Here is a 12,347-nt window from a genome sequence, read left to right on the forward strand (position 1 = left end):
TTGGCAAGAAGAGTCACGCACAGCTTTTCCTGCACCATGGGTGGACTTAACAAGAGTACTGCAAACCCAGACACATAGAATAGTAAGCGTCCAGGCTGCCACCAGCTGCCCCAGTGACAAACTGCCTGGTTTTCCCTGTTCCACGTTGAACCAGACCAAGGGAGAAGTACACCAGCTAACTGTTGAGAAGATGGCTCCGCGGGGAGTGTGGAGTACTAGTTTCTCCTTGCTGTATAATCCTCAGGCTTCAGGGCTTTCCTTGGCATCCCCTCATTTGAATTAAGGAAGCATTGAGGGGTAGTCACTCTCATTCCTCTCTGATATTTAACTCCTCCATAAAGGAGCAAAAACTGTACAGTCAGAACAACGTGGCTTTCTTATCTTCTCCTCTTCCAGTGTTTCTCTTTGTGGGGTGTGGCAAGGGAGGGGCAGGTGTGGGATAGCCAAAAGTATCCTCAGATGGGTCCGCAACCTGCCAACAGGAGGTCATCGATAGCTTACTGCAAACTGCCTTCAGAAAGGGAGTTTTGCAGGCTTCCACCTTCCACTCCACTGAGGTTTGAAATGTATCCCGGCACTCTAGGAGCTGCCCTTCACTTAGTGTCTCTTGGGGGTCTGGCATCACGACACTCTCCATTAAGTAAAGTAACTTCTAGTAATACAATGAGTTTTGACAGAGACGGGCTTCTGAGCCCAGAGACGTGTTTCAATTCCCCCGATTCGAAAAGCAAAGGGAACTTCCAGCCATGAGGAATTCTTTGTGTTCTTTTTATCTTTGCTGATTTGATGTCTCATGGTGCGGCTACAGTGTTAACTCTTTCTTCAATGAAGGGGCTATAGAGGTAGGTCAGCCTCCACAGCTCTGGGCCTTGAACAAGCCCCTGGGGATTCGTCTGGTGAAATGGTGCCCTGCTCTTTGTTTAGGGCTGCTGATTACTATCTGTGTAATAGCCACAGCAAGAGAGGGCAAGGCCTGGGACCCCTCCTAGTGACACAGTATATACCCCAAAGCCTGAAATCTGGACTGACAGATGATTGTGCAATCAGAGATGGTCTTCTGCCTTACAGTCTCACAACCATGTTCAAAATGCTCAAGCATTCTGAGTGAACAGCTGGGAGAGGTTAAAAAACAAACAAACAAACAAAACAAACAAACAAACAAAAAGAACAAACATCCGGGCCCCCAGAGCACGTCTGAAAGTGACTTCCGGGACCCATTCCCCTTGGGCTCTTTCCATCCCAAGGGCAGACTCTTGACTTTAAGGCCTGTAACAAGGTTTCTACCACAGGCCTGAGAAATTGTGTCATCTGTATATAAATACACAGAGACAGACACAGAGAGAGAACACAATGTTGAAATGTTCCATTGTGGGAACAGGACAAACACATTGTGACAGAAGTTCCCTGAAGCTTTGTTCTCTCCCAGTCCCCCCACCCCCACCCCCGTTTCTGTGAACAGTTAACTCTCTGGATGTGTCTCAGTTTGTACTAGCACCCTCTCGGTTTTTTAATGGCTTGCTTGTTCAAGAATGCGGTGGCTGTTGCCAGAAGAGATAAAACTTGGCATTTCACTAACGTGATTACAGCAGACTAAAAGTCAACAGCCATCAAGCAGGTGTGTGACGAGGAGGACATTTATGAGGTGGTACTCCAACCTGGGGTTTGAAAAGTAAAAAGCATTCCAGGGTTGAAGAGATGCTCAGAGGTGAGGAACACTGGAGGGCCTTGCAGAGGATCCAGGTTCAGTTCTGGGAACCCAGATGGTGGTTTATAACTGCTTCTCTCACTGCTTGTCAAGGGGCCTTCTCTGCCCAATCAGACATCAATGTTCTGATTGCTGTGCAGGTCCTTTAAGATCTCTCACATTTGATAATACATACAAACTCAAATGACGGAATCGCAAATGCATGAAGAGAAGCTGAACTAGTGCTCCTCTCTAGAGAAATACATGGACTGGGTTTCCATACTTTGCCACTGAGAGGCATGCTAGACTCAAAGAGTAGAATGTCTGTTTTCATCAGTTTTAGAGCAACACAACTTCCAGAGAATTCTTCACATTTGGACAGAAGCTATCTTTTCATTCTTAGCCTCTCAAAGATCTGGTTTACCCTTTCTGAAGCAGATCAAGTCTCGGTCTATTTGTAGATGACAGATTTTAATGTAATGTCAGCTATTTTAACAACCAAACATTGCAGGAGTATCAGTGGTAAGAAACAATGCTTGTAAATCTATGGCAGTTGTGGTAGAATCTTTTAATTGAAAGTCATAGAATCCCAGTGTTGCCTGGTACCACACCCATCTGATTGACATAACAGTTCTCATCTCTCTGTACTCTACTGAAAGCTAATGGAAAAACACACAGTCAATCAATGGTTTCAAATGTATATCTTCTGAGCTCTGGGGATTGGCACAATTTTACATACAACAAAATAAATAGTGGGCACTAGAGGATCTGCCCTGTAGGAAATTGCTGTCCTGGCCATTGCATTTGGAGACTCAAATCCAACCCTCATGTCCCCATTAACTAGTAACCCAGCTGTAGGGCACACTGATTCTTTGTGCTGTGTTTTTCCAGTGTAAAACTGGCCATAGGCTGGACTTCAAGAACCTGCCATTGTATCATGAAAAAAATACCTTTAGTGTGCAAAAGGAGAGTGTTGTCACGTGTTCCAATGGGCTTCCTTCATTATCTGAAATAAATTCTAGGTTTCCTACAAGTTCTGAAATTCAGTGTATGAATCATATCTTACCCAGTTCTGTGTCTATCCTTTCTTCAAAATGTCAGCTATGATCCCACCCCTACATGAAAGCTCAGGGGATCGCTTTATGTAGAAACTCTCAGAGGGTAATCTAGTTAGGACGTTAGCGCTAACACTGGAAGCAGGAGAGCATTGTTGTTCCAATCCAGAGTCACAGTGGGACCTCGCTGTGAGTTCCACAGTTTGAGGTCTCTGGTGCTGCCCTTCACGCTATGGCTGTCAGACTTTGCAGGGACAGTTCCCTGATCCCCTCCCAGCCATAGTCCATGACACTGGGTGATCTTATAGCTTGACACCCAGGACAATGTCTTACCTCTTCCTTGGGTTACATAAACAGTTTGCTCCTTATATGAGAGATGCCTGGACCGACCAGGTCTGGGCCTTACCCACACAAAGAACCACTGCAGTTCCAGGTCCCCAGTCTAATCTCCCTTTTGAGTCAGAGTGGGAGGCACGGAGTAGAATGCAGAGGGTCTCAGTTCCTGTCTTCTACCTTATTTTTTGAGGCAGGGTCTCTTGTTTATTGCTAAGGGGCTTCACACTTCAGATGAACTGGCCCGTGAGCTTCTCAGTAATCGATCTCTGACTCTCATCTTGCCATGGGGTCCCTGGGATCACAGACATGTCCTATCACATCACAGCGTTTACATAGATTACAGGAATTAAACTCACTATCTACCTCGAAAGGCACACACCTTTACCCACTAAGCCATGTCCCTGGCCCTGTGTTCTTGTTCCTTCAGGAGACTGGAAGAGTGGCAAGCTTCTCTATGAATCTGACAGCTCTTCATTTCTTACATTTCTTACGAGGATGTGACAAGTTATGATATTTATAGTTAATCTGACTTTTTCTTGCATTTAGTAAAAAGCCATTATAATCTTTTCAACTTCCTGTATTCTTAGCTGCTATCAAATGTGGTATTTTACATGTGGCATTTCAGGCTACCATTATTATACATGAGTCCCATTTATTTTGATGAATGCAGTTGTAATAAATGAACTTATCTCTTTAATATTTCATAGTGCTAGATCACTTGAAAGCTCTCATTGGGCTCTAAAAATAGTTGTTCATTATTTTAATAAGATTATGGGAATAAAATAGTGATCTATATAAATACTTTATAAATATTCCTGAGAATTATACAATGTAATATTTTCTATTAGAAAAGGAAAGAGAAAGGGCTAGGAAGATGGCTCAGCAGTTAAGAGCACTGACTGCTTTTCCACAGGACCGGGGTTCAATTCCTGAGACCCACATGGCAACCCCACCTGTCTGTAACTTCAGCTATAGGGCTTCTGACACCCTTATACAGAGACATACATGCAGGTAAAACACCAATGGACATAAAGCAATAATAAATTCTATACTTAAAAATCTGGTTATAGAAAAGTAGAATTTCTATTGATCCTGAGTGTGGGACTGAGGTTATTGTCCTGTATGTGGTACTCAAGAAACTGGCAGGGATGCTGTAAGCATCCATTCTCACAGATTGATGGTCGACCTCTCAAAGCACCAACGGCGGCATAAAGAATCAAAGCTAGATTCTTGGATCACTTGACTAGAGGAAAATGTTCACTTTATTTTTATTTCGGATAAACTATTTTTCCACCCATTTTTAAGTCATTTGACTTAGGAGAAAAATATAGTCCACAACATGCTTGTAAGAACATTCTATGACATTCTCCATGAAGAATACGTCGTTACAGAGAAATTAAAAACTTAAACTTTTTAAAGACTTTACTATTATTTGCTCTTATTTGGATGTGTATTTTTGTGTGCACATGTGTAAATATGTGATGTCCTGGAAGTTCCTTCCGAGTCCAGAAGTAGATGGTGCGTCCCCTGCAACTAGAGAAAGAATTTTTGAGATTTTATGGGTGTAGCTTTGACATTACCAGGAGACATAGGCTCACAGCAAACTCTTGATCCTTTGGATCTTAGAAGCTTTCTGCCCCCTCTTCTACAATATTCCCTGAGCCTTGGTGCTGGGGTGTTCTTGGTGCTGGGGTGTTTTGTTACTGTTTCCATTGGGACTGGGATTCACAACCCTGAATTTTGATTGGTTATGTCTTTCTTTCATGGGCTCCATGTGTTTCAAAGAGAAGTTTCCTGGATGGTGGGTGAAGACTCAACTGATGTGTGGGTATAAGGGCAAATGAGCTAAACAAGCATGACACCGATAGATATGCTAAAGTAGATGGGGAAAGCCCATGGGGCCCTGCACAACTACAAGCAATTAAGGACTGCTGGGAATGGGAGAAGTAATCTTCTGGAGGGAAGAGCCACCGATGGTCCACCGATGGTCCTGAAAACACAGATACAAGTAACATTGTACACCTATATGTATATTTATATAACAATAACTAACGAATACAGAGATTGTGAATTTGAAAGAGCAAATAAGGATATATGAAAAGGTTTGGGTAGAGAAAAGGAAAGAATAAACTATGTAAGTAGAATTAGAATCTCAAATAGAAAAACAAAAACAAAACCAGGGGAATGGGCCTAGGAAGACTGTTTTAGTCACCAGGTGGATTCTCTTGCTGATTGACCTCCTCAGCCCCAAACATTATAACTTTTAAATTAATGTATCAAATGAATAGATAGATAGATAGATAGATAGATAGATAGATAGATAGATAGATAGATAGATAGATAGATAGATAGATAATGAGCTAACAAAATCTTCCAGAATTAGCTTACTGTCCTCTGTCTTAAGAGATGTTTGAGGCTCAGTATTCTTACGTATAAAAGAGTTACTGTGTCTAACACATACAGTCCACGGCTTCTCTAACTGTGATTACTTTGTTGCACATAGCCTTTGTTAGTGAAAGTCACTAGATTGAAAGTCTCACTTATGGTGAATTTCTCTATAATTGCAGGTTTTATATGGGGAGAGATTAAACAGATGTGGGATGGTGGACTCCAGGATTACATCCACGACTGGTGGAATCTAATGGACTTTGTGATGAACTCCTTGTATCTGGCAACAATCTCCTTGAAGATTGTCGCGTTTGTAAAGGTAATTGTTCTTTACCTAGTTGATGATGCATACATATATCTAATTCTTAAGGGCACATCTTCAGTTGCTATTAATTTTTATTAATAGATCTTTGTGTGTGGTATTTATCAGCTTCTTATTTTATTTATAGGGCTGAAATACAGAAACAATGGATGCCCTAGAATTGCTGTAATAAGCACATCAAAGCTGCCACCATATCGTCTGTCTGCTAATTAACATGACTGCCTCAAAATTATTAACTCTAATAATACCTAATTCTACAGAAATTCTTCAAACACCACTTAATTTTAAACAACCCAAACCTACTTTTGCAAGATGTAACAAACTGACACATTTTCATGGGCAAATCAAAATATTAACCTTCAAAAGCATTGATATGATTATTTCAACTTGACCTAACAGTTTGGTGTGATGAGAACAGAATAGAATTTCTTTGTCTCTGTTCATCATGATACTGTCTGTCTGAAATCTCACACACCCCGCAGGGGGAGCACCAGGCCTCAGCACAGCTACACAATTTACATAAAGCATTTGGTTCTGCAAGGAGAGCTGAGATTTTCATACTTTTGAGCGACTTGTTTCAAACTAAAGTATGATATTTTCCCTTTGCCTACTTTTATTTTGTCTCTTCCTTTTCATCTCCTTTAAAACACAATTTGTTACAAAATAATTAGTAAATTGATTTAGGAAGAATAAAGAATAGATTCTGATTGGATGCCACATGAATAATACATGCAATTTACCATCTAAAACAAAAAAATAAAATAAAAAGCATAAGTGAGATTTCCTATGCCCTCAGTGTAGCTCTAAACAATGTTCTTATTCTCCCTGAATATTCATGTGTCGTAGGAACAAAGCTGCCCAAATTTGGGGACATTATAGTTTCTAGCTATTGTTCAATTAAAATGTTGCCAATATTCAACACAATACTGAAGAAACACAATTTCTATCATTCTCATGAAAAACAAGTCTGGCATCTTTCTATTATTGTCTGGGATTGTAAAAAAAAATCTTTATTAACTTCACACTTATACATATGTATGGAATGCAGTATTATATTTTGTTACTTTAACATATGTCTAGAATATATACTGATTAGGTCAGGGTAATTACTATTTACAGCTTTATCATTTCCTTCTATTTAGAGCAGACAAATACTTCTCTTCAGGCATATATATATATATATATATATATATATATATATATATATATAATGTGTGTATGATGTGTGCATTTATTTAGCATTATAGTAATTCTAAGAGTTGAGCCTTCAATACAGGATCAACAATTTGTAGTTTAGAACCCATTATTAACCTCCCCAAGCTCCTCTTCTCTCTATTGCTCTCCTCCTCTTCCTCCTTCTCCTCCTTCTCCTCTTCTTTGTCTTCAATAATTTACTTATTTATTCACTCTGCATTCAGGTTGCAGCTTCCCTCCTCTACTCCCAATCCTATCCTCAAATCCCTCTCCCCAATTATTCTCAGTGAAGGGGAAGCACCCTTGGGGTACCACCCTGCCCTAGAACATCAAGGACTAAGTGAATCCTCTCCCACTAAGGCCTAACCAGCTAGGAGAAGAGGATCCAATGGCAGGCAACAGAGTCAGAGACAGCCCCCGCTCCAATTATTGAGGTACTCACATGAAGACCAGGCTGCATGTCTGCTACAAATGTGTTGGTGGCCTAGGTCCAGCTCCTGCAAGCTCTCTGGTTGGTGTTTCAGGCTCTGTGAGCCCCCATGGGCCCAGCTTAGTTGACTCTGAAGATCTTCCTGTGGTGTCCTTGACCCTCCTCACTCGCTCGATCCTGTCCCTCAACTCTTCCACAAGACTCTCTGAATTCCGCCTGATAATTTGGCTGTGAGTCTCTGCATCTGTTTCCATCTGCTGTTAGTAGGAGCCTCTCAGGAGACAGTTTTGCTCGGCTTCTCTCTGAAGTATAGATGAGTACCATTAATAGTGTTGGGGGTGGGCTCTCTCACATGGAATGGGTCTTAAGTTGGGCCAGTCATTGGTTGGCTGGTCCCTCAGTTTCTGCTCCATCTTTATCTCTTTGTGCCTTGTAAGCAGGACCAGTTTTGGGTTGAAGGTTTTGTGAGTGGGTTGGTGTCTCCCTCCCTCCACTCTTTTCTCAGTTTTAAGTGTAAGGGTTTCTTTTTGGAGAATTTCATGCATGCTTATTGTATTCACATCATATCTACCCCTTCTCTCTCTCTCTTCCATTACTTCCTGTGCCTCCCTGCTCTGCAATCTCATGATCCCTTCTTCAATTACTATTGTTACATATATCAATTGCCCACCTTTGATGACCACTGGTCCCCTGGGCTGACCTTCAAGACTGATGCTTAGCCTCTACATATAAAAGAGAATAGGGTGTTATAGACCTCTCTGTCTGGCTTATTTTACTTAGCAGAAATATCTGGTGCCATCATGTTTCTTTAAAGAGATGATTTTATTTAGTGATTAATATCCTCTTTTGCATGTGCTGCATTTTATCAGTCAGTTAATTAGCTCTGCCATTGCCTGCTGTAGACAGTGCTGCCATAGGAGACCAGGTATCTCTTTGATATTATTTCTCATTTTCATTAGTTATTTGAGAATTTTGTACAATGTATTTTGATCCTATTCATAACTTCCCCTAGTGCTTCCCAGATCTACCCTACTTCCCTCCCAACACAACTTTGTGTCCTCTCTCCTAGTATGTGCTGCTCATACACTCTTGGGTGAATGCCCTTCCACTTTAACATCACTGACCAGTCAGCGACTACAACTTTAAAGACAACTAGCTCTCCCTCTCCCAGCAGCTATTGATAGCCAGTAGTTCCTCAGTTAGGTATGGAACTTTATGCCCACCTCCCCTCTCCATGGTGGGATTTGTCTGGCTTGAGCTTGCTTTCTGCATGTTGTCACACTGTGAGTTCATAAGTACAAATGACCTGCTGTGTGTGTGAAAGACACTGTTTCATCATATCACCCACCAGCCCTTGCTCTCACAAACATTCTGGGTTGCAAAATGATTCTTGATCCTTGGGGAGGAGGAGTGTGATATAGGAGTTCCCATCTAGGGCCAAGAATTCCAGTCACTCTCTATACCTTCTGAGCCTCTGTGTTAATTTCTATCTACTACAAAAGAGGACTCCTCTCATGAGAGCTGAGGTACACATTAATCTATGGGTGTAATGAAGATTTATCAAGAATCAGCTTAACAAATATATTGGTCTGATATTTTGACACCATTTCTTATTCTAGAAAATGATCTGAATCTTTATGGTACTCTGTTTTTGGTTTGGGGAGGATCCCTAGATATTGTTCTACCTAATGGAAGTACTGGTTTACACTCCCAGTTTTAAGAGTCCAGCAGTTTTAAGAGTCTCCTTTCGTCTATGTATCTATCACAGATTGTTATGTTTTGGCCTATTTAATAATAACTATTCTGATTTGAAGGAATGGCATCTTGGCTTTGATTTACATTTTCATGATAGCCCGTGATGCTGGACTTTATTTCAGGTGCTCATCAGCCATTTGGGTTTCATCTTCTGAGAAATGTCTACTCAAATCATCTACCCACTTTTGAGTTACTTGGTTTTTGTTGCTAAGTTTTGTAGTTGAAGGAAGACACTTTGAAAACTGAATCAACAAGAGATGTTGTAAATACAATTACCATAAGACACATTTCAAGTAAGAGAGGCAATTCTCACTCACATCATTATGATGCCCCTTCTGATGCAGGTCTTCTTTATATGTAAGAACCAAGCATTCATTATATGCATTTCCATGGCTGAGTTGAGGGAAGGGGATGGGAAGAGAGGTGGGGAGGGAGGGACAGAGATAGAAAGGAAGGGAGGAGAGGACACTAATCCCCTTTGAGGACATGCTCCCAGTATAAACCTTTATAAACCTCATCTCACACAGACTTTGTAACCCTCCAGTGTTACCACAAGCTGTTGGTCATTTGAGGAACATTGAAGATCCAGATGACAGCACAGCCCTTGAAACCAAGATTGTACATAGTGTGACTATAGCTAGTCTATTATGCCACTTTCTACTTGTACTGTTTGAAGCAAGCTAATTAATATCTCAAATCCATTTTCAAAAAAACCGTAATAATCATCAAAGTTATTAGAATGTTTTAAAGATGTGAGGAGCTAATAGAAACACTAAGTATTGCTTTGACTTTGTTTAATATTCTAGTTTGGCTCCTGTCACTGTCACAAACACAAAACAAAAACAAGCGCAACTCCAAGAGGCTCGGCTTTATTTCCTCTTGTGGCTCGTAGCCCATCATGGAAGAAAGTTCAGGCAGATACCTGGAGGCAGGAACAGACACAGAAACCGTTCGGGAGTGCTGCTTACTGGCTTGCTCCCTAAAGCTTGTTCAAGCTGTTTTCTTACACAACCTAGGACCACCAGCACAGAGGTGGCAGCACCCACAGTGGATTGCACCACCCCATATCAGTCATTAAGGAAAAATATGCCCCACAGACAGGGCTCGGGGCCAATGTAATGAAGGAAACCCTTCAACTGATATTTGCCTATCCCCTGATGACTTTCACTGTGTTGAGTTGACATAAACTAACCACCGTGTGTACACAAAGTAACAGCTTTACAAAGCACACCTCACTTTCCTCTCTGCTGATGCGTTTGATGGTGCTTCATGCTCCGATTCTTTTCATACCTCATAGGATGGCTGGTTTTTAAAACACAGGAGCTTGTTGATCTCCAGGACACAATTATAAATCTTATCTCCACTTCACTGAGACTGGCTTGTTCCTACTCCATTTCCATATGCAACACTTTTCTCTCACGTTTAGCGTCAGTCATTGGATAGGTATGATTAAATCTCTCGTAACTTCTTGACTGTATAACTTAAATATTTTCCAATACTCAAAATAATTATGAATATGAACAATTGTTTGTACAGCCATGGTAGAGTTTTTACATCATTTTAATAAACAGCTTTGGCTGTATGACTTCATTCCCTATCAGTTAATGGGGGACAAAGACTGCTGCTTCTGCATTATGAAGGTTGTCAGCCCCTCAAACAGTACTCTGTGACATCTTTCAGTTTCACAGCAGGGCTCTGCGGGTAGCTGAAGCCTACTTGTTTGTTCTAGAATTATCTGTTAGGAAAGAAATCCTTATGTCTTTCTCTTGTCTTTTTTTTTTTTTTTCTATTTTATTTCCATATGTTTACAAAGAGAAAATTTTTTTCATCTTTGTACTGGCTGGTTTTGTGTGTCAACTTGACACAAGCTGGAGTTATGACAAAGAAAGGAGCTTCAGTTGGGGAAGTGCCTCCATGAGATCCAGCTGTGGGGCATTTTCTCCATTAGTGATCAAGGGGGAAGGGCCCCTTGTGGGTGGTGCCATCTCTGGGCTGGTAGTCTTGGGTTCTATAAGAGAGCAGGCTGAGCAAGCCCGGGGAAGCAAGCCAGTAAGGAACATCCACATCCGTCCATGGCCTCTGCATCAGCTCCTGCTTCCTGACCTGCTTGAATTCCAGTCCTGACTTCCTTTGGTGATGAACAGCAGTATGAAAGTGTAAGCTGAATAAACCCTTTCCTCTCTTGAGTGTTCCCGTTCTCGGAAACACTCCGGTCTGGGTTCGTCCTGAAGGGTGGGAATATCCTAAAAGGGAATAGGCTGCAAAAGGAAATTGAGCCTAGGCAATTTCACACTGGTCAAGGCTCGAAGTTTAATAATCGGACTCTGCTTAAGTAACATGAAAAATTCCCAGCCCGCCCTTGAGTCTTTTGAAGTTGGCGGTGGCGGTCCGATCATAGGCGGGTCCGAGGATCGAGGCGGGGATGAGTGCCTGTTGATGTAGGCGGTCCAAGGACACTGCATTCTGGGAGACCTGGGGAGGTCCTCTTGGTAGCAATTCTCTGGTATGCCTATGCGCCCGTGGGGGGCTGGTGTTTTGAGGGAGAGTGATTAGTGGAGGTGGGAGACCCCAACGCTCCCCAACTTACTTCTTGGTCATGATGTTTGTGCAGGAATAGAAACCCTGACTAAGACAATCTTGTAAAATACTCATTAAAATAAATACATGTTTTTTTTTTCTCCTGTAATTTCCTATGACAAATGTGCTAGTCCGATTTTATTACTATATCAAATACCTGAGGCAATCAATTTATAAAAAGAAATGGTCTTTGGCTCACAGTTTGAGGGTCACTTGGCACTTCTGCAATCTGTTGGGAAATGCAGTATGGAACAAGCAAGCCACCTATAAGTGGAAAGGAAGGAACAAGGAAGGGACCAGGGTCCCCTCATTCTCCTCAAGGGCATCTCCCTAAATGACACAACCACCTCTGAAAGGTTTGTCATCTCCAATTAACACCAAGCTGGAGTCATAGTCTATCAAATGAGCCTTAGGAGGACATTCTGAATCAACAGCCATTTTCGTATTACATCCACCTAAACGGTTTACTCGTGTTGATTGACAGTTTGGCTTTTATGAATATGCATGAACTTGTAAAGGGCATGAAGATGAACTAGCATATGTTTCTATAGTCTAAGAACTTATAACCCAATATTATGATCCAATCCATCATCAGCTCTTAACAGC

The 12,347-nt window shown here is 41.5% G+C and overlaps 1 protein-coding gene across 5 annotated transcripts in view; it reads left to right on the forward strand.

Moving 5' to 3' along the window:
• Trpc4 (transient receptor potential cation channel subfamily C member 4) overlaps positions 1 to 12,347 on the forward strand; it is a 164,288-nt gene that overhangs the window by 119,353 nt on the left and 32,588 nt on the right. For all 5 annotated transcript variants that reach the window (XM_029537834.1, XM_029537836.1, XM_029537838.1 and 2 more), the window contains one exon: positions 5,643 to 5,782. In XM_029537834.1, coding sequence (XP_029393694.1) covers positions 5,643 to 5,782 — 140 coding nt within the window. The remainder of the gene's footprint in view (positions 1 to 5,642; positions 5,783 to 12,347) is intronic.

This window comes from Mus pahari, chromosome 4 (genome assembly GCF_900095145.1).
Source record: "Mus pahari chromosome 4, PAHARI_EIJ_v1.1, whole genome shotgun sequence".
Taxonomy (NCBI): Eukaryota; Metazoa; Chordata; class Mammalia; order Rodentia; family Muridae; genus Mus; species Mus pahari.